The sequence below is a fragment of the Perognathus longimembris genome, chromosome 17 (assembly GCF_023159225.1).
Source record: "Perognathus longimembris pacificus isolate PPM17 chromosome 17, ASM2315922v1, whole genome shotgun sequence".
Lineage (NCBI taxonomy): Eukaryota > Metazoa > Chordata > Mammalia > Rodentia > Heteromyidae > Perognathus > Perognathus longimembris.
In genome coordinates, this window is record NC_063177.1 from 44894891 (window position 1) to 44917613 (window position 22723).

The window sequence follows — 22723 nt, forward strand, 5'->3', positions numbered from 1 at the left end:
ATAACCAAAAAAACAAAAAAAAAACCACCCAGAACCACGCCCCCCCCACCAAACCATACCATCTTAAGTTTTACAAGACATCTTTGTAAAATAAAGTACAATTTCCACTTAATTCAGTCTTCAAATATCTTTTATTGGAAGGCCATGCATTGCCTTCATTTATTGTATTTCAAATCACTGTACAGTTACTTTTGTGAAAACACTGCCTGCATTTTCTAGTACAAAAAAAACCTAAAAATTGTTTCAGGAATGTAGAGAAATATCCAACTTAAATAGCGAAAAAGTGCACCATAATTACTGCTGCACTGCAGTCATTTCTGCATTTCCCATGTTTCTTAAATAACTATCTTGTCTGATAACACACAATATAAAGAGCAATTATGAAAAACAGACATTTACATATACTTCTAAAGTCTTATTGAGAATATCCTGTTGGCATTGGATAGCCAATCATAGGCGCAGCCGCAGTAGCAGGATACGCATATGCCTGTTGGTTCATACCATTGTGCATATTTGGAACATTACTTCCGTATTGCTGAGTGCTATCATAACCATTCTGGTAAGTCCCTGTTGGATTACCAGTCCTAAAACTGGTCTGTATACCAGCAGACACAAAATTACTTCCAAAGCTCCCATTGGTGTAATTTGCAGCACTGTAAACACCATTCTGAGTTTTTGCCCCAAAATCTCTCTTAAGCAGACTAGAGTAACCTCTGTCATAATTTTCCCTGTCTCTAAAGGTATTAAATCCACCCCTTTTGCCCGCAGAGTATCTGTCCCGGCGGTCATCCTTCATGCCTCCTCTACCCCTGGAACGACCTGTCAAAAAGAAAAGAAAAAAAAAAAAAAAGGCAGATTGATCAGTTTTGTCTATTGCACAAATCACTACCACCAAAGGAAATGTTTTCAACTATTTAACTTACGTTTCACAATGAAGGTCTGACCCTCTAAATTCCATTAAAATTCCACTAAACAGACAATGATGTGACTACCGACATTTCATACTGAAGACATCTTACCTGAACCTCTGTCTTCGACCAACTGAAGCAACTTGGGATTAATTGCTTGATTAGCTTCACGAAGCACAGAGATAAGGTCGCTCACTTGCTTTATGTTATTAGGTGTAAAGAAAGTGTATGCTGTGCCTGTTTTGGTACTGCGAGCAGTTCTTCCAATTCGATGAATATAATCCTCTGAGGAGTTAGGGTAGTCATAATTGATGACAAATTTCACATCTTCCACATCTGTAAGGTGTTGCAGTGTGGCAAAATAGCAATGTACGAAGTTTTGCACACCACAACAGCCAGACCAAAAATAAAAAGTTAGACAATTGTATTCCCAAGAAGGTATGGGCTGCAAAAAATACAGTTAAAATGGTTATCCATTCACTGTAGGAATACCATTGAGGTTGAAGGAAAAAAAAGAAAAAGCACATGTCATCTGTTTAAGTCATCACCCACCCACAGATATCGGATAAGACCTGTCAAAAGGAATGTGTATTCTCCCTAGCACATTCCCAAATCAGCAAGTCCCCTTACAGATCATCAAGTGACATCTGAATGCTTCTGCGCAGTAGGGCCACTTAAAAGTGCCACAGCAACCTCTTCATGTGCTCATTTTGAGGACCTTTAAACAAAAAGGTACAAGGTCCTTTGCATTACACATTCATCAGAAGTTCAAAATTCTGGCCACACTGCTTGTCTTGCCAAGACCTTACAACTGCAGCTGCAAGAAAAACATACCTGTCCCCCAAAAGTTGTTTTTATGCACTGTGTCTCGTCTAGGCAAGCGCTTCCAAGAAGCCAGGATTCACTTGAGAATGTGTCTCTCTCTGGCAGGTCTCGACATGACGACTACTGTGTAGTAGGTGAGGGAGGATCTTTCAAAGCACTGCTTTCTTTTCCCACTGACTTAAGCGTGAGAAGTTGCTCCTGCTCTAAGGTCTCATGTGCCAGTACTCACCAATTTGTAAAAGGCTTAGTACCTTTTAAAGCTGCTCTCTCCATTTCAAACTTGAACAAAAATTTCACTGAACATTGAAGTTTGGAAATATTTCTTCGACATTTCAGCAAACTCACTGAAACTCAAAGACCCACAGATCACAATAAACAGTTTGAAACAATGCTGTACCATGGCAATCATGCAAAGCATGGGACAGAAGAAATACCACGGCAGTGAACTGTGAGGATAACTTCCATTTTTTCCCTCGGAGAGAACAGTTTATAGGGCAGAGGTGATATGTTCTGCCCTTTGAAGATTACTGGCACACTTTCAGCTTTTCACCTCTCTAATCGACTGGAAGCAGCCAGCCGATCACTAGTCCTCCATCCCCCTCGAGTCCTCCGATTGTCATGCCTAGGCCTTGCCACAAAGACTGCACCTTTATGTGAAAAAAAACTTGGGAAAAAATGCAGGTTAAAGAAAGCAATAAACTTTCTTTAAAAAAAAACTAGAGATCTTCTGGAAACCAAGTCATGAATGGGAGTTTGTACTAACCTAGCCCTCTGGAGGCCACATCTGTAGCAATCAGAATAGGAGCTTTTCCATGTTTGAATTCTACAAAGGAAGGCATATATGACCATTAATCAGAGAAGGAAAATCCTAAATTTGCAACAAATTTTTTTTATTTGAAAAACTTACCATTTAGAACCCAGTCACGTTCCTGTTGACTTTTGTCACCATGGATACCCATGGCAGGCCACCTAAATCAAAGAATTGTTTTTGTTAAGACTTACATTTACAGATTCAGATGGATTCTACTATTTTTTTGGCCATTGATCACTTCACTGCAAGTATTTTACGTAGTTTTACTTTGACCAGAGGACTCCCATAAATGAAATTCCATTATTATTTCTAAGTTTTCTCTCTCCTACTAAACTCTGCTTCAATAGGATGCTCACATACCCATCTCTCCTCATCTTTCTGGTAAGCTCATCACATCTTCTTTTGGTTTCAACAAAAACAATGGTTTTATTCTCCTTCTCGCTCATGATCTCTTCCATTAGACGAATAAGTCTAGAGATGGAAACCATACATTTATAGTCAGCAAAATAGTTAAAAGGAAATAGCTACGAAACCACTATCAGGCAATCCCTCCCTACCTAATGTTCTGTTAGTACATCATGAGACGTACTTTCGTTTTTTACAAAAATGCTACAAATGCTGATAGACCTATTAATCTGAATTTAATGGATTTTAAGACCCCCCTCCCCCACCTAGATCAAACCCAGGGCATTGAACAAGCTAAGCAAGTATATCCACAGCCCCAACAGATTTAAATTATCATATTCAGTAAGATAACGTATGAAGCTGTGACTTCCCTTATATAAGGCAAGGCTTTATACTCACTTTTCATCCTTCTCTACATCATGACATACATCCACAATCTGAAGAATGTTGTGGTTTGCACTCAGTTCTAGTGCACCAATGTTTATATGAATGTAATCTTTCAGGAAATCTTCAGCAAGCTGTCTTACTTCTTTTGGCCAAGTCGCACTCCACATTAGGGTTTGTCTATCAGGCTAAATTATTTGGGAGAAAAATTAAGAGCGTGCTCTAAGAGTAAACTTAGAATTGAGTGAAAACAACAAAAACTTACTCTTATCTGATCCACAATCTTCCTTATTTGGGGTTCAAAACCCATATCAAGCATTCTATCTGCTTCATCAAGGACAAGGTAGGTTGTTCTTCTCAGATTGGTTTTCCCACACTCTAAAAAGTCAATCAGTCTTCCAGGCGTTGCAATGCAGATCTCCACACCTTTAATTAAATACACAAATCTAATTATAACAAGCAGAACACTTTCATCTGTTAGTGAATGCTCAAGGTAAACAGAGTCAGGCACTGGCCAGGTACTGTGGGCTAATGACTATAATCATAGCTATTCAGGAAGCTGAGATCTAAGGATCATGGGTCGAAGCTGGCCCAGGCAAAAAGGTCTTAACTATCTCACAGCAAAATAGCTGAGAACTGGGCTGGAATGTGGCTTTCTGGTAGAGTGCTTGCCTAGCATGCACAAAGCTCTGGGTTCCCTCAGCATCCCATTAAAAACACAAAACAGAAAAAGATCAAAGTGGCACTATGGCTCAAGAAGTACAGTGCTAGCCTTGAGCAAAAAGAAGCTCGGGCAGGGGCTGGGGATATGGCCTAGTGGCAAGAGTGCCTGCCTCGGATTCACGAGGCCCTGGGTTCGATTCCCCAGCACCACATATACAGAAAAAACGGCCAGAAGCGGCGCTGTGGCTCAAGTGGCAGAGTGCTAGCCTTGAGCAGGAAGAAGCCAGGGACAGTGCTCAGGCCCTGAGTCCAAGGCCCAGGACTGGCCAAAAAAAAAAAAAGGGAGAAAAAAATTGCTGAGAACGTTAAGATCCTGAGTTCTAGCACCAAAAAGAGGAAAGCTACAATAGTTTTATCAATGATAAACAGAACCTTTTATATCACAGACCTCTCTCCAAATCACGTATTTGTGGTCCCTTGGGAGCACCACCATAGATGCAAGTAGACTTCAAGCGACAAGCTCTACAGTATTCAGCAGCTACTTGCTGCACCTGCTGGGCCAGTTCTCGAGTTGGTGCCAGCACCAAACACTGCAAAAAAGAACCGCTTTTCACATACACTTGAAAACAAGTGTTTTGGTTTTTTTTCTCCATGTGCATGTGTTAGGAATTGAACCTAGTTACTTATAACCAACAGATCTTTTCAAGTTAAGAATACCCAAAACTGCTCCAGCTAAGTGAAAACACTCATCTCTACATAAAATCAGTCAACAATTACACCTTTTAGTATGTATTCTACAAGTAACTATGAATATCATTCTGACCAGAAACTCTTAAAAATATACTTACAATAGGCCCATCACCTCTTTCTAGGAATGGCTGATGATTGATGTGAACAATGGCAGGCAGCAAATACTATTGGGAAGGAAGAGGGCCAAACAGAAATTGTCAGAGCACTCCCGAGATTTTATGTTTCGTTTTGTCCTAAATCCCCATTTCATCCTCTCCTAGCAGCATTTGTCACCCAGGAACCACAGTTCTCCCGAACTTACAGACAACGTTTTCCCAGATCCAGTCTGTGCTACTCCAACCATGTCCAATCCACTAAGAGCAACTGGCCATCCCTGAGCTTGAATAGCAGTGGGTTCAGTAAAGTTCTGCCTTGCAATCACATCCATGACATTTGCTGTAAGTTATTAATTTTAGTGAGATTTGTAATTCCAAAACAGTAGTGAATAGATAAATGCGGGTGGAATTGCAAATTAGCACTTACCAGGGAAATTTGCTTCATAGAAATTCAGAACTGGTTTTGGACAGTTGTGACCTCTCACTGTAACTTCCTTGCTTCTTCTGTATGTCTCTACCTCTTGCTGCAAAACAATTGTTTTATATATGCGTTGTTTGCACAGCAGACAAATATATGATACACAATGCTGTTTTATTCTGAGTGGCCTTCCTTTTTAAAAAAGCTAGACCCACCTATAAAAATCCCATAAACGCAATTATTTCACATAAAGTCAAAGCACTGTTTGGAGAAGTCATATCTCATCTTCAAATAAAAATTTTCCTTAAAGTTATTGAAGCCACATGTAATTACTCACTGCTGTGCGCCTAGCCAAATCAGGATGTTCTTGATAAAAATTCTTTTCAAATTTGGGGAGCTCATCAAGGTTCCACTTCTTTTTAACTAGTTTCTCCCCAGGATTTCCAAACTTCTTTCCAGATAGGGGTCCTGCCCTACTCCCTCCAAATCGAGGCGCACCAAACCTGAAATAAAGAGAAGGGAAAATTACTCCCATTTAAAATGTCGACTATTATTTTCTTGGGGATGCCGGGATTTAAACTCAGGACATCCACACTTGCTAGGCAGGTGGTTGGACTACCAACTGAATCACAGAGATAGCCTCTTGAATTTAACACTTGTTTGACCCAAGCTAAAGAGAGCTTCCGAAAATACACGGCAGAATATTTAGTAATAGTCACTGCTCTCTTGACGGGCCCCAACTGGCATCCTGTATCATTTCCCGCAGTCCTAGGCACATATAATTGAGACCAAGTAAGCAGCCAGGTATTTATCAGCAAGGCAACTGGCTGCCCAAACGCACCAAGTTCAGATTACAAGGGTAGACAACAGCTTGCCGCTATTACAGTCTTTCCCACGAGCTTAGGATTTAAGTAGCCAAGAGAAGGACGAAGGGAGGAGCCTACCAACAGCGACGTTATTTTTATTTTTACAGCTGCTTTTCCCGCAAAGGAGCTTTCGCGCTGACGAATAACGGGGACAGCAAAGGCAGTGGGGGCAGCCGAACGAGGGGTATGTTCTCAGAGGTGGGGGGGAAATCACACGGGCTAATAACCAAACCGGGGTGGGGCCGTCCCGCGAAAGAGCTCGCTATCAAGGTAGCAAAAATTATATAACATGAGGAAGAGAGGAAAAAAAAAGGAGGCGGCGACTACCGGGGGAGGAGTCCCGTCCCGGGCGGAGTCGGCCGGGCGGCGTTCCCGCTGGGGCGGCGCTTCCCCCTTTGTCTCGCATTTCTCTCTGCGCCACATTTTCTCGACGCTGCCATTTTGAGCTCCTCCGCCGGGCGGGGTAACAAAGGCGCCGCCGCCATGTCTGAGGCCGGCATTTTGTGGCCGCGGCTCTACCTTAAGGCCGATTCCACCGCCGCCGGACCCCGCTCCCTTCATCTCACCCACTGCTTAGGAAGCGGCTCCCCGACAGCCCCCCCCACGATATCCGGAGCCCCCAAAACACCGCCCCTCCCGAAAGGTTGCGCCCCCCCCCCCACGCCACCAACGGCGGCTCCACCGCTCGCCGCTCCCTGCGCTCGCCGCCATACGCTCCCCTCCCGCCTCCCCCAACGGCCGCTAGGTCGCCAAGGCCTCGACGGCGCCGACGGAAACGCGAGCCTCGGAGGCCTTCGCAGGCCGGGCTCTTCTAAATGCTGAAAGGCCTTCTCGGGAAGAGGCCCCGGGACAACACGCCCAAGCCAGATTCCCGCAGGTGGTGCTGCCGCCGCCGCCGCCCCCCCCCCCACCCCGCCCGGCCCAGCCCGGCCCTCCCCTCCCCCACCCGGACGCTGACAGGTCCGTTCCCACACTCACCCTCGATCCCGGCCGCGGTCCCGGTCACTCGAATAACTCGACATGGCGTCAATGGTTGCGGTTGGTGGGGCACAAAGTGAAGAGAATCAGGCGCGACGAGTCGCTGGGAGCGGCGACGACGACGAAGCCTCTGCGGGGGCGGCAGCGGCGGAGGGACGGCGATGACAAGAGCCGGAGCTGCGCGACCTGAGGCCGATGGAAATGAATGAGGTGCCGGCCGCGTCCCGGCAGCCGGTTTTATAGTCTGGACCGCCTCCCCGCCGCAAAGCACGCTGGGAGCCGCTCTATGACCTAATAGCCCCGCCCCCTGCGCCGAGGCCGCAACGCCCGCCGGCGTTCGGGAATCCGCCATGTTGCTCTCGCCCCTCCTCTCCCTCCCTCCCCCTCGCCCCCTCCCCCCCGCGCCCTCCGGGCAGCTCCCTCCCTAGGGTCGGCTTTTCATCTCTTTCTGGTCTGAGCCCGTCTAGCACCGGGATGCCTCGTCTCGCACTCTCTTGCCTTCGCTTTCCTCTTGTCTCTCCACACCCCAAGAAAGCTACCTAGCCCTTTTCCGGGGCCAGCTAGGCGATAAAATGGCCAGCGTAGGGCGGCCCAGTCGCCCCACTTTGGAAATGTTTACGTCTCCGCAGAGCCCCCACGCCCATCACCAAATGAGGCGGGGAGGCGGAGCTTGGTCTTGTCACGTGGCCGCCTCCCACTCACACACACTGGGCGAGCGGGCCGCGCTACTTGACTGCGGCGGAGGAATACATAACGCCATAGCTCACCGGAAGTTCGGTTCTAACGTCCCCCCCTGGAGACCGGTCGGGCTGCGGGGTGACCTACACTTCCCAGCCCGCCGTCCTGAGGACCCATTAGTGGGGTCTTGCCCGCGGGGAATGGTATCTAGAACCCGCAAACTGCCGTCTGGGCGCGTGAGGGCCAGGGAAGTACTTCTCCGATGACCAATCAGCGGCGAGAAGCCGTTTTAACGTCCCTCCCCCTCGCCTCCTCTCCTTCCCCCGCTCTCGGGTTCGGGGCCCCTCCCGCCGGCGCCGGCTGGGGCGCGGTGCGGCCCTTCCCGGACGCCGTCGTGCGCGCGCGCGCTCGCCGCGGAGTCCAGCGGCGATCTGTCTTGGGGACATGGCCGGCTCGGAAGCTGGTGAGTCTCGATCCTTCGCGAAGCCTCGGTGTTGGGTGTGGACTGCGGTCACCCTCAATTTCCTGAAGGCCTCTGGGCCGTCCTGAACCGCGAATGGGTCTGCCGGAGAGGCGAATGAATGGCGGGCCGGACACCCTGTGGCAGCCGAGGGCGCTCGTCCCCTCATCGCTCTGGGGCCTCGGAGCAGCGGCACGGGGTGCGGAAGGGGGGACCCCCCCCCCAAGTTGAGGCTGCCGGGACGTCCGCACGCTGGCTGTTCAGGATCGCCTCGGACCCGGCCACGGTCGAGGCGCCCTCCGCCCCTGCCTGGTGTGGGGACTGAGGCGGAAGCTACCTTGGTATCGAATCCCCCCCCCCTTTTTTTTGAGGCATAGCACTCTTTAAGACGTGTGGATATCCTTGCCAAAAAATAGTCGTGCCCCCCCCTTATGTCTTCTAGAACTATTGACTTTAGCACCGATTTTGAAAAAGCCAGTTGATTGGGTTGTCTAGGACGCTTCCTTTCTTTTCTCCAGGACAACGTGCAAGCAGTTGAGAAAAAGGAAACAACAACAACAACAACAAAAAAAAAAACGGTTGTCATGGTTTGGTCGGGCGTGAAAATGGCCCTAGAAAGGGGGATGAGAGATACGCACACCTATTTGTGCACAGAACGTCTGCCCTTGTGTTACACGCCGGTGGCATTTCGAATACCGAAGTAGCTTCGTACTTCCTCTTTAATCGACAGTGATTTTTTTCAGAAAACAAATGCTTCTGTATTTTGTATATTACCTTTAGTCGAGAAGCCCTTAATTTAGGTAAATCCCAGCACGGCTCGGCGGAGGGCGGGAGGGGGTTGCAGTTGAAGGGAAACTTCAACAGTGTTTTGGTACTGTGCTAGTTCTGAGCCTTAGGGATTTTTTTTCAACATGTATTTCCCATGTTTTCATATGCATCAAATATAATTAAAAAAAGATACTAACAAACGCTTAAGTGTTGGTGTTGTCATTACTCTATGGTTTTAAGCAACCTAAATTAATCACCACTTATTTGGGCTCCAGAGAAATCCTGACTTGCACAAGATAATTGGGTAAAAACATGACTAACACTCTTGGGAATTTAAAGCCACCTCCCCTGGTTTCTAGTCGCCTCAGATTATCATTTAGACACTGTCTTGCTTATGACATATTTGTTTACTTATGAATGTTTTAAGTGAAAGACACCTGCATATGGCTTGTAAAATTAAAACTGCTGATAAATAAGATTTTAGGTTGTAACAGTTGCCTACGATTGGGTTTTCGTTGTATTGTATTTGACTGTATTAAAATGATAGCACTGTAGAAGTCATTTAAAGAAGTTAAATACTTGATTTCAGAAATCTTGCCTAGCAAAGTCTGTATTCTGTAACAGTCAAATTCCTTAGTTAGTGTCTTTTTATGGGGCGATGCTAATTTTTGAAACACATGTATGACTTTCAAGTACTATTGAAAATTGATTTCTTTTCCCCTTTCTTCCCCAACAGAGTGGGTAAACATTGCCAATAACCTTCTTTTTAAATGTCACATACATCTGAGGATACACGAACTTGAAGATTGTGATGCTAATGTTTTTATTGCTCTTTATCAGTCCATCTTGGGAGAAAAGGTGCCAGGTAAGGGTATTGGAAAGTGGGAATAATTCTGTTTATATCTTTGACTAGAAATTCCTAGTCAGATTCTTTGGTATTTGTAAAATCTTATTTTCTCTTTTTTTAATTTTTTATTGTTAAGATGAGGTACAGAGGGGTTACAGTTACATACGTAAGGTAGTGAGTACATTCCTTGTCAAATTTGTTACCTCCTCCCTCATTTTTCTCCCATCTCCTCTCCTCCCCAATTCCCTCCCCCTTATTTTTCTGCATCATATTTTTATACCAGTATGGCATTCATTGCCTTGATGATTGCCTTGATCAGTTTGCTGGTTCTTGATCATCTCTAATTCAGTCATAGTAAATACCTCATGAAAGTCACAGCATTTTTGTCACTATACCTTCAGAGTTTCTAAAATAAAACTAGAACTTGGTAATTCATTTGGTTATTTAGCCAGTATTATAGCTAGGAGTTGATACTTGTACTCTGCGAATCTAATTTATTAAGAAAACAGCTTATAATCAGCTTGTTGGTTGTACACTGCTCATTTCTTTTTTCTTTTTTGTGCTGGTCCTGGGGCCTGGGCATTGTCCCTAAGCTTTTGTGCTCAAAACCATTTGAGCCACAACTCCACTAATAACTTTTTTATGATTAATTGGTGATGAAAGAGTCACAAATTTTCTTGTCCAGGCTGTTGTTGAATTGCAATCCTCAGATCTCAGCCTCCTGAGTATCCAGGACAGGTATGAGTCACCAGCACCCAGCTTGTAGTTGGTATTTCTGATGTTCATCTCAATTCTTTCCAGGGCTCATCCTCTTCAATACCAGGGAGAAATTCCAAAGTTCACCTGGTCCTACAATCCACGTTCTAATCTGTACTGACTTTTTAGACCTTTGTGCTAGTTATTCCCAGTATGCTGTTTTATCAGTATATATTAGAGCCTTCCTTAAACACCTGCTGGATTCCATAGTGGAAAGTAACCCAAAGAGGTTAAAGTCTTTGTCTCATATCTTGCCTTCCTATTTTTTTGAGACAGTGTCTTGCGGTAGCCTGGCTGCTGTCAAGCCTGGGATCCTTCCGCCTCAGCCTCTTAAATGCTGGGATTACAAGCATTGCGCCCCCAAGCCAGGCCTGGCTTCCTTATTGGACTATTAATATCTCTGGATTTAGAGACCCCTGCATCTTCCTTTACATATGCTCATATTATAATAAATATCAAACCAATGTACACTATTGAAAAATAAGTTTAATCAGTAAATATCTAATGATTTTACTATGTAGAACTTAGGCTCAGTTAGCTTTCCCCATACTGTATTCTGTTTTGCTTGGTGTGTGCTTGTGTTTGTATCAATTGAGTTCACTCAGAAGCCTGGTTGGAGACAAAAATTCACCATTCATAAATGCAAAATAATGTGGCTTTTCCCCCCATAGACCTCATAGTTATTCCCAGAAGTCAAGAGGACGATGCCCACAATGTACAAGCTGTGATTGATTCACTGGCCTTGGATTACCTTCAGGTCAGCTTGTCTCATATAACAGGTTAGTATCTACTTAATCACCAGGTCATTCTGCAGTTTCATTAATGACCTTAGGTAGAACCTTAGACATTTAATTGACCAAATCAGTAAATTTGTGGAATAGAAAAATATTAAGAATGAGCTTCAAGGGCACCATCTCTGAAATACTCAGGAGGAGAAAATTGTGGTATACATAGACGATGCTACAGTTCTTTAGAACAAAGGTGGAGAGACTATATGTATAATTGATTACATTCTGAATGACTTTCTAGATGAATATGTAAGGAAGTCCTGTAATCAGTCATACTGATTGGCTCCAGCAAAAGGAACTTCAGAAAAGGAGAAAGAATTTTCACTGTATTCCTTTTGTACTTGAATTTTGAACCTTTTTGGGTTGTTGTTTCTTTGCCAGTCCTGGGGCTTGGGATTCAGGGCCTGAGCACTGCCTCTGGCTTCTTTTTGCTCAAGGCTAACACTCTGCCACTTGAGCCACAGCGCCACTTCTGGCTTTTTCTATATATGTGGTGCTGAGGAATCGAACTGAGGGCATCATGTATGAGAGGCAAGCACTCTGTCACTAGGCCATATTCCCAGCCACTTTTGAACCATTTTATCAATTCAAACATGTTTTTAGGGCTGGGAATGTGGCTTAGGGGTAGAGTGCCTAGCATGCACAAAGCCCTGGGTTCAATTCCTCAGCACCACATAAGCAGAAAAAGCCAGAAGTAGCACTGTGGCTCAAGAGGTAGAGTGCTACCCTTGAACATAAAGAAGCCAGGGACAGTGTTTAGGCCCTGAGTCCAAGCCCAGGACTGGCAAAAAGAAAGTTTTTAATATAAACCGCTTTTGAAGTTTTTTGCAAAATAAAATGTACTATGCTATATTCTGAAACATACCAACAACATACCAACCAAAGCAAATGTTCTTTCATATTGGAGTTCAATTCTTGATTAAGTACATATGCTAAATCAGTTTGGAGATCTTTGATTTTGAAGGCAAATTTTGGATTTTTCCTCTTCCAACTGAAAGGAATTGCTTTATCTGGATAGGACAGTGTCTTGGTATCTGATTTAAAATATACTGTAACAAGTTTATAAAAGTACATCATGTTTTTAGAACTTGAGGTGCCACTGACAAATTGTACTCAGCCCATAACAAATGATAAAGCTTCTTACCTCTACCAGTAGACTGCAGAGCGGCTTTCTCCTGCATAAGCCCTATTTGAAAGCAGTTTCTCCTGTGCTGTGAATTGCTGCACAGTCTAGTTGCTAGGTTAGCAAGAGTATACTCCCCATCCTGGAAACTAAGAAGTCCTCAACAAGCCCTGGGGTATACTTCATTTTTTTAAGCCAGAAAACAACAACAACAATAAAGGTCTTGAAAACAAGATTTCTGTTTCATTATTTTAAATAGAAACAAACCTGTCAAAACATCTGTTGTTAGTAGTGGGAATGCAAAACCTCAGGTTTCCAGTTTAGGGTTTTGGGGGTTTTGTTTTTATATCATGGCTAAAACTGAATGGCAAGATTCAAATATCAGATTTCTCGTCTGTCACGCCCAAATTGCTTTGAACTCATGAGATTGCCAGGCATGATTTCAGAGAGGACAAACAATGTGGAAAGAGTTGGAGTCCATTTGAGGTGATATGACATGAAGCATGTCAAGTTTACATACTTTGTCAATCCATTTCTATTTAGCATTTCAATTTCACATTAGTTGATCATCTATTATGGGCCAAGTCGTATATTAGGGACTTTACATTAAGTGTGGAAAAGCTAAGAAGTGGGTGAGATTTTTAAAGGCTGGGGCATGGCTCAAGTTGTATAGAGCTCAAGTATGAGGCTCTGGATTCAACCCCCAGTACCATGAACAATTACCAAAACAGACCTCAAGGGGTTGTCTATGCAAAGCGTAGATAGCAAGGGAACCAGGGAGGAGATTTTAATCAGAAAAAAATTATTTAATCTACGCAATGTGAATAGGAGTTAACAAATATGGGGAAGAGGGACAGGATTCCTGATGACAAGTTACTTGTATGACTACTGCTTTTTTTTTTAACAAAACACCCTGTAGTAGTAGGATCCTACAGTATGCAAGTGCTGTCATCTGCCATTTTTTTACTAGCCTGTCTAAAGTTCTGCCTTGTCACTTTATGTTTTGGTGGGAATCTTACTAGAGAGTGAAAAGGAAGAAATATACCTGCAATTATTCAACACCATATTCAAGTCCTATCCCCCTATTCAGATATAATCAAGCAGCAGCAAACTGATATTTTAATATTTATAATTTTCTCCTTGGTTATTTTATAATCCTTTTATCTTTGTACAACATTTTCATAGTGTTAAAACCATTTTAAGATTATGAGACAGATATTTTGTTAAAGATGTTTAATAGTTTTGTATTCTATATTCAGGAGAAAATATAGTGAAAGGAGATAAAGAATCTATCAAGAATCTCCTAGAAATATTTGATGGCTTGCTGGAGTATCTTACCGAACACATCAGTGAAACATCTTTTGAAAAGAGTAAGTTTAAAAATGGAGAGACTGGGATTGTAGTGGAGATGCAGTTTCTTGGACTTGTTTTCTGCCCAGACTGGCTTTGAACTGTGATCCTCAGATTTCAGCCTTTTGAGTAGCCAAGATTACAGTCAGGCTCAACAATGGTTGGCAGCAGTTTGTACATATCAGTGCTTGACTTCAGGGAGGGGTGGAATGGTAGTCCTCCTCCTCCTTCGTCCCCATTGGCAGGCTGATGATAGGGCTGGTGCAGGCTGGAGGAAGGAAGACAGAAACTGAGATACTTCCATGTGAGTCTGCTGGGGGAAGATGGGGTGCTGTGCTGACCTGAGGCTGTTCTAGAAGAGGGTTCCTTAAATGAGCCCCCCCTGACTGGTGGGGAACCTTTTTCCTGCCAAGGGCCAGTTGGAAATATATAATATGTATATTTATATAATACTTACGTGTGCATAATTTGTAGGCCATACAAAATGATCAATTTAGGCAGACAGCCTCAGGCAAGCATAAGTGTCAATCTTGTCATACACCAAATGACTTTGGCCTGTGGGCCAGATGTTCTCCACCCTGCTCTGTGATACCTTAGTGGGACATTTCGTAAGTTCTAATTATTACTTAATGGAAGTCCAAAAGATACTTATTTAGCAGCATTAAAGCTGACATGACTCTTCATTGGGAAACATGTTTTACAGTCCATCACACTAGCTGTATAGGACAGCTTCTCCTGAGTCCTAGGCTAGCATTATCATTTGCCTCTAAAGAACAAGGGCTTTGAGGGCAGGCCACTTCCCAGTGTATTACTGAAGCTCTTTAAACCCATTTCCTCATCTGCAAGGTTTGAAGATATGTGTAAATTGTTTGGCCCAGAGCCTAACCCAGAGAAAATGCACCATCAATATTAACAAATGTTATTGAAATGTTGCTTGATAAATACCAAAATAGAAAAAAGTGAAGGTGATATTTGAACAGGAATGTATAGAAATACAAATGGGACCAGTGGCGTAATAAGTATGAATCATAAGAGCTTTCTCACATATTATCTCCTGAAATCACTGCTTTAAGGAATTTCTGCTGCCGGTGAAAATGCATATTTGTAGGTATTTGGGGGTTAGAAAAACAGCTAGACCAGACGTGCCTGTAATCCCAGCTACTTGGAAGGCTGAGCCTTGAGTCCAGGAGTTCTGGGCTGCAGTGTGCTATGCTGATCGGGTGTCTGCATTAAGTTCAGCATCAATATGGTGACCTCCTGGGAGTGGGGGAACACCAGGTTGCCTTAGGAGGGGTGAACCAGTCCAGGTCGGAAGAACAACTTGATGGTCTGAAAGAACACATCCCAGCCATAATGCAGTCTGACCCCTAGCCAAAGGTAGGATTGTCTTGGAGTAAGTGGACACAATCATGTTTTCCTGCCTTCTTGATTGATTACCTCACACATCTCTTACAGATGTAGAGCTATAAACAATAAGTGAATATACCATCTAGCTTCAAAAATAAAGTACCGCTAATGCAACTGTAGACCTTTGAGTCTTGCTGTCATTCACCTCTCTCATCAGCTTCTGTAGCTAAATAAGTAAACAAAAGTGTTATTAACTTAGGCAGTTTGAATATTATTTTTAATCTCTTCTAAACAGGTGAAGCTGAACAGTATTTTAAAGAGCCCCATCAAGGAGAACCTATGGAAGGGCCAGAAAGTTCTATGGAATCTAAATTATCATGGAAAAGAGTTGATCTTGGAAGGTAGTACATAATATTTGTGAATTTCATCAAAGCATGTAGTGCTTGTCACTTGGTATGATTATGCACACTTATAATTCTAGTACTTGGGAGGCTGAGGCAGGATGATCACCAGTTTTGAGCGGATTTCTAGGCCAACCCAGACCTTGTCTCAAAAAAGAAACAGAACAGGGGCTGGGAATATGGCCTAGTGGTAGAGTACTTGCCTCGTATACATGAAGCCCTGGGTTCAATTCCTCAGCATCACATATATAGAAAAAGCCAGAAGTGGTTCAAGTGGTAGAGTGCTAGCCTTGAGCAAAAAGAAGCCAGGGACAGTGCTCAGGCCCTGAGTTCAAGCCCCAGGACTGGCAAAAAAAACAAACAAACAAAAAAAAAAAAACAGAACGGGGTTGGAGGCGTGGCTTAGTTGGTAGACCACTAGCCAATGAGTGAAAGTTTGAGTCCCAGTCTCAGACCTAAACAACAACAAAACAAACAACAAAAACCTGGAATTTAAAACTGCACTCAAAATACCCAGAAGGGAGTTTTGCTAATGTGAATAGTTTGCTAACTTATATTTTATACCTACCCATTGTTTTTTCTCATTCTAAATTACCAACTCATTTTTTTTAGCTCGTACATCAACTTTATTCGTAGATCCAACCTCTGTGAGTTAACAAACCCCCACATTGTCAGTTCTTTTTTTTCTTTTTTTCTTTTTTTGGCCAGTCCTGGGCCTTGGACTCAGGGCCTGAGCACTGTCCCTGGCTTCTTTTTGCTCAAGGCTAGCACTCTGCCACTTGGACCACAGCACCACTTCTGGCCATTTTCTGTATATGTGGTGCTGGGGAATTGAACCCAGGGCCTCATGTATATGAGGCAAGCACTCTTGCTACTAGGCCATATCCCCAGCCCCACATTGTCAGTTCTTGTAGGAATCATATTCCTTCTTACATGTACCAAAATCTCATATTCATCAATGAGTTCTGGGTTGCAAAAGAGGATTTACTGTTTGCACCTGTCTGTAAGACCAACTCATTTTTAATTTTCCCTCAATCAGAATAGTTTATCTTCCCTACATTAAACTTACAAAGTCTTTTTCTTCTTTTAAAAAGGAAAAAAATGAGATCTACCATTCAAAACTAAACACTACTATTAACTGCTATTACATCATTTCTTATTACTGTGTGTGTATGTGTGTGCGCGCGCGCGCGTGTGTGCGCGCATGTGTGCATGTATGGTAACTGGGCAAACACCCAGGGGCTTGGTGCTGTTCCTTAGCTCTTTCATTCAAGTTCAAAAATAAAGCAATTCAAATATATTTAATGTAAAGTTAATGCCTTACCCAGAGTCCCTTCCACTCTTGCAGCCTTAGGCTTGCCAGTATAATATGTGTTCAATCCTTTTTATTTATTTTTTTTGCCTGTCCTGGGGCTTGAACTCAGGGCCTGAGAACTGTCCCTGGCCTCTTTTTGCTCAAGGTCAGTACTCTACCACTTGAGCCACAGCGCCGCTTCCAGCTTTTTCTATATATGTGGGGCTGAGGAATTGAACTCAGGGCTTCATGTATACGAGGTGAACACTTTACCACTAGGCCGTATTCCCAGCCCCTCAATCCATTTCTTTTTTTTTTTTTTTTTTGGCCAGTCCTGGGCCTTGGACTCAGGGCCTGAGCACTGTCCCTGGCTTCTTCCCGCTCAAGGCTAGCACTCTGCCACTTGAGCCACAGCGCCGCTTCTGGCCGTTTTCTGTATATGTGGTGCTGGGGAATCGAACCTAGGGCCTCGTGTATCCGAGGCAGGCACTCTTGCCACTAGGCTATATCCCCAGCCCTCAATCCATTTCTTATTTGACAATCTATACATAACAAGAAACAAGGAGTGATAAGCAACAAAAGAGAGTGTTCAAAAGTTGGTTATTTTTGTTTCTTGGGGTGTTGGTGATTGAATCCAGGGCCTTGTGCATGTTAAGCAACGTCTCTACCACTGAGTTATACCTCCAGACCCCAGTCCATTTTTTTTAAGTGCTAAGCATGCTAGAAAAGCCCTGGACCCCTGATCTACATCTCCAGCCCTAATCTCTGAGTCTGACACCTGTCGTGGGTGGCTGAAGCAACTCACTGGGTGCTAATAGTAAGAGTCCTTCATGGTCAGACTGAGCTCTGAGTGACAGACCTCTTGCAGGCACTCGCATCCATCTGACGCTTTGGGCCCCAGTTGGAATGAAGATGAAGCTGAATCTACCGGTGAAATAATTAGACTTGGAGAAACAGCACATACGTATTCTCTGAGAAGCAATGGTGAGTAATTAATTGTCAGCATTATTCAACATACAGCTATAAAAATGTAAAGGCTGGCACAGTGATGCCAGACTGTAATTTCAGCTACTTGGGAAGCTAAAATCAGGAAGACTGTGGCTTGAGGCAAGCCTGGACAAAAAGTTAGCGAGACCCTCATCTCAATAAAGACCCAATGTGCTGTTACTTGCCTGTGGTTTCAGCTAGATGAGAGGACAGATCAAGGTGATGGCTAACCCAGGACAAAATTGTGAGAGCCTGCATAAAAACTAACCTAAAAGCAAAAATGATTATACACACACACACACTCTGAAGACATAGACTCTCTAGGATTGAGATTAGCCAGGCATCAATAGCTCATACCTATAAATCTAGCTATTCAGGATGGTGAGACCTGAGGATTGAAGTTCAAAACCAACTTGAGCAGGAAAGCCCTTGAGACTCTAAAACTACAATTAACCAGCAGAAAGCCAGCCATGAAACTGTGGCTCAAGTGGTAGAACACTAGCTTGAGTGAAAAAGCTGAGAGAGAACCTAGTTCTTATTCCAAGACCCAGCCAAAAAAAAGATTGAAATAAAGACAACCCTAACTAGCTATCAGTGTTGAATTCCAAAATACCATCAACACCCACTAAATATGAGCAGGTATCTGAAGTCACAGGCAAGAGCAAGTAGGTCCACGTCAATTAAGTGGACAAATTGTCATGTAACTGTGTGACTAGATGTCACAGGAAGAGAATTCTGGGTACACTGTTAAAGTCTAGTCATGCTTTCATAGTAGCATTGTTTTTTAAGTTTTAACAAGGATTTAGTTTGTATAACAAGTTAAAAGAGAAAGAAGGGCTGGGAATATGGCCTAGTGGTAGAGTGCTTGCCTCACATACATGAAGCCCTGGGTTTGATTCCTCTGTACCACGTATATAGAAGTTAGAAGTGGTGCTGTGGCTTAAGAACTAAAGTGCTAGCCTTGAACAAAAAAGAAGCCAGGGACAGTGCTCAAGCCCCAGGACTGGCAAAAAAAAAAAAAAAAAGAAAGAAACATTTTGTGCTCCTGATGCAGGAAATGGGAATTAAAGACTTGACTCACTTTTAAAAAAAAATCATTTTAAGAAGTTCATACTGGGCTGGGATGTAGCTCAGTGTCAAAGCACTTGCCTAGCAAGTACAATGTCATGGGTTTGATCCCTGGTACCAAAGAAGAAAAGACAAGAAAAAAAAAGTAGTTCATACTCCCAGTGGTAATTTGCCTCCTTTGCTTTTTGGGCATATTTTCTTGGGGAGCAGATTTTTCACAAAATTAACGTCAGGGAAACAGCAGATAACAGAACAATCTAAATAAAATTGATAATGACTCGGGACTTACTGACAATTCAGTGTCACTTGAGCTGTGTAATGCATGCAAAGGGATTTAAAGGTTTTGTTTCTGAAATTTCTTTCGATTTTTAAAAATGTATTATTAGCAGGGCTCTGGTGGCTTATGCCTGTAATCCTTGTTACTCAGGAGACTGAGATCTAAGGATCATGGTTCAAAGCCAGTCCAGGCAGGAAAGCCCATGAGACTTCCATCTCCAATTAACAACCAAAAAGCTGGATTTTGAACCGTGGTTCAAGTGACAGAATACTAGTTTTGAGCAAAAAAGCTCAGGGACAGTGCTGGGCACTGATTTCAAGCCCCTGGACCAGCACCAAAAAACAAACAAACAAAAATGATAAGACATATAAATGACTTGTCTCCCCCCCCCCAAACTATGTCATATACATATGCAAATATGCCCAAATGCAAACATTATATCCTAAACATTTTAGATGAGGGATATTCAGCCTGTTACTGGTTTTCAGATTAAAAGTAGAAAAGGGAATTATTTGTTGCAATTAAGATATCGGCTTTGGATGCCGTGAGAGGCTTGTATGGGTTGGGACAGATGGACTTATCTCAGCTTCCTATTCTACTCAGATTAAGATAGGGGATACTGTCATATCCATTCACAGAACTTAGACGTCACTTTCTGGACTGTAATTCTTTGATTGTGGTTTTAGCCACAACCTCTAACTCAAATATCTCTTCATACTCAGAAATGCCCACATTACAGTCAGCATTTCTGCAATACTGGCACCTGTTTTTCTAAGCATGTTAATGAGTTTGGTATGATGGTACATGCCAGCACTCAAGGCTGAGGCAGGAGGAGCCTTACTTAAAGGCCAGCCTGGGATACCTGGTGAGACTTTGTCTCAAACAAAAGAACAATGAAATGATGGGCATGCCTGCAATAATCCTAGCTACTCCAGGTGCTTAGATCTGAGGATCATGATTTGAAGCCAGCCCAAGTAGGAAAATCCACTAAACTCTTATCTCATTAACCAATGAAAAGCAAAAAATGAAGCTGTGGTTGTGTACCAACCTTGAGCAAAAAAGCTAAGAAGAGTACAAGGTCCTGAGTTCAAGGCCCGGTTCCGGCATACATACATAAAAAGAAATACTGAGTAAAACTATGCTTTCAAGTTATGTTTATAAAGATTCTGGGGGTACAGAACTGCATCACACTGTATGATGATTAAAAGTAACTGGAAGCTGGGTGCTGGCAGCTGTAATCATAGCTACTCAGGAAGCTGAGATTTGAGGATTGCATCTCAAAGCCAGCTCAGGCAGGAAAAGTCCATGAGATGCTTACCTCCAGTTAACTACAAAAAGCCTTAAAGTGGAGCTGTGGCTCAAGTGGTAGAACACTAGTCTTGAACAGAAGAGCTCACGGACAACACCCAGACCTAGAGTTCAAGCCACATACAAGTTGAAAGTAGACACACAAAAAATTGGGCCACTTGTAATGCTAGCTACTAAGGAGGCTGAGATCTGAAGGTTATGATTCAAAGCCAGCCCACACAGCAAAGTCTATGAGACTTTTACCTTACTTAACCACTGAAAAACTGGAAGTGTGGCTCAAGTAGTAGAGCATCTTTGGGGCAGAGGGTGTGGGGGGAGACTCAGAGATACCTAGGCCATGAGTTTAAGTTCTAGGACTGGTACATACAAAAAGTAATTGGTATTATGAGCAGTTGAACCAATGTGGTGCTTTCAACATTGTATTCCTCATCTTTCAATGTAATACTAATTAGCAAACTATTTTTTTCTCTGGTCCCCCTCTCCTCCCCCCACCCCCCTTTCTAGGGCTTGAACTGAGGGCCTTGAGCTTGCTTGGTTTCCTTGGTCACAGCTGGTTAACAGGACATGGAATCTGTCTGTTCAAACCTTGATCCTCCAGGTGTCACTCTCTTAAGTAGCTAGGATTACAAATATAAGCTACCAGTGTCCAGCCTAGTAAACTATTCTGATAGTTAAAACTGTTACCTTTATTATTTCTTTTCCTAGGTGCCCATATTTCTACTGACACGTTATCTAGAAAATCCTTGGCTTCACCAACTTCTAGAAAATCCTTGGCCTCACCAAGTTCTAGGTCACATGATGGTGTGTTGACCCCGCCCTCGTTTAGTTTTCCACCCCAGAACAGGGCAGCCTTCGATGCAGACAGTGAGTAGTAATGGAGCTGCAGTTCTGTGTGCTGCAGCTGGGTGCGGGGGCAGGTCTTGGAATATCTGCTGTTACATTTAGCCTTTGGACTACTGTTGTGCTGTGCTTGGTGTGATTCTTTTCGTTTTACATAATCTTATTTGTAAATGCTTGTTCTGACTTCTCTGCTTTATGTGGTCTTTGGTAACATGTTTTTGTTTTTTGTTGATCATGGGGCTTGAACACAGGGCTTGGGCACTCTCCTCAAGTTTTTGTGCTCAAGGCTAGCACTCTACCACTTTGAACCACAGCTCCACTTCTGGTTTTCTAGTGGTTAATCGGAGTCTCAGAGCCTTCCCTGCCTATGCTGGCTTTGAACCACAGTCTTCAAATCTCAGCCTCTCAAGTAGCTAGGATTACAACATGAGCCACCGGCACCCAACTGTGGTTACATATTTTTGCATGCATTATTTAGTTATCTTAGTCCTCTTCTTTCAAAGACTTGTTTTAAGAACAATAAGGCTCTCTCAACTAGTGGATGACAAACTACAGTAACTTGAGAAATATTCTTTATCTGTTAAGATTCTCATATATTACATTATATAGTCAATGGTAATGGTGTGCCAGTTTTCTAACTACTGGATGAGTCATGTTTTATAGAGTTGTTCTTCAAGCCATTAGGTTGCTTTCAATTTTGCATTAAAATTTCACTCACTGGGACTTACTTGTTTGCTAAGGCTGCATCCCTACTTTACTTTTTGTGTATGCTTTGTTTCTATCAAGTTTATAAAACATTCCTGGAGTACTTTTCTAGGACACAAGGCCCAGGGTTCGATCACCACACACACACACACACAGAATATATGTAGAGATATGGATGTAAAATGACTTATTTCTTAGACTTTCACCATCACATCCACTTTGGTCCACTTTACTTTGTCTTGCAGCAGAAGCCTCTCCTGTTAGTACGATTCCAAGTGCTAGGAAGCTGGGAGAGCCTATCCGAGCAGCCATTCCTTTACATCCACCCTTCCACCCTCTAGAGCCCAGAGCACCCTGCCCCATAGGAAGAGAATACCTTCGCTCAAGCTACTACTCTTCCCCTGTCACAAATTCCACTGGAGAGCGCACAACATTTCTTGTGGTGAGTGGAAAACCCTTGCTTGCAATTGGATAGAAGTGCATTTCCTTATTCTTTTTTGGTGCTGGTGGTTGAACCAGGGCCTTGTTTATGCTGAGTGACACTCTGAGCCTTGGAACCCTTTTCTTGGATTGTAGTCGGTAATACTGCACTATCAATGCATTTTGCATCTTCAAATTTACTG

At 43.3% G+C, this 22723-nt stretch overlaps 2 protein-coding genes and 1 non-coding gene across 6 annotated transcripts in view; 1 reads left to right on the top strand and 2 right to left on the bottom strand.

The window, feature by feature from the left end:
* Nucleotides 1-112: 112 nt before the first annotated feature.
* Nucleotides 113-7355, bottom strand: Ddx5 (DEAD-box helicase 5). The gene is made up of 13 exons (XM_048367298.1): nucleotides 7104-7355; nucleotides 5597-5762; nucleotides 5269-5365; nucleotides 5048-5181; nucleotides 4845-4910; nucleotides 4445-4586; nucleotides 3599-3759; nucleotides 3349-3521; nucleotides 2905-3015; nucleotides 2641-2702; nucleotides 2497-2556; nucleotides 1020-1244; nucleotides 113-819 (listed from the first exon to the last, which is right to left on the bottom strand). Exons 1-13 carry the CDS (start codon nucleotides 7145-7147, stop codon nucleotides 416-418), a joined length of 1845 nt encoding a protein of 614 aa, XP_048223255.1. The 5' UTR covers nucleotides 7148-7355; the 3' UTR covers nucleotides 113-415.
* A 519-nt stretch (nucleotides 7356-7874) lies between these two features.
* Cep95 (centrosomal protein 95) overlaps nucleotides 7875-22723 on the top strand; it is a 27891-nt gene continuing 13042 nt past the window's right edge. The window contains exons 1-8 of one of the 4 annotated variants that reach the window (XM_048367294.1): nucleotides 7875-8244; nucleotides 9746-9874; nucleotides 11284-11391; nucleotides 13783-13893; nucleotides 15516-15621; nucleotides 17784-17899; nucleotides 21261-21419; nucleotides 22346-22542. In XM_048367294.1, the coding sequence (XP_048223251.1) occupies nucleotides 8226-8244; nucleotides 9746-9874; nucleotides 11284-11391; nucleotides 13783-13893; nucleotides 15516-15621; nucleotides 17784-17899; nucleotides 21261-21419; nucleotides 22346-22542 (945 nt within the window). In that variant the 5' untranslated portion in view covers nucleotides 7875-8225. The remainder of the gene's footprint in view (nucleotides 8245-9745; nucleotides 9875-11283; nucleotides 11392-13782; nucleotides 13894-15515; nucleotides 15622-17783; nucleotides 17900-21260; nucleotides 21420-22345; nucleotides 22543-22723) is intronic. The other 3 variants (XM_048367295.1, XM_048367296.1, XM_048367297.1) reach the window with 3 other exon arrangements.
* Nucleotides 16540-16664, bottom strand: LOC125366603. The gene has a single exon (XR_007213899.1). It is a non-coding gene; the product is annotated as a small nucleolar RNA SNORA40 (small nucleolar RNA).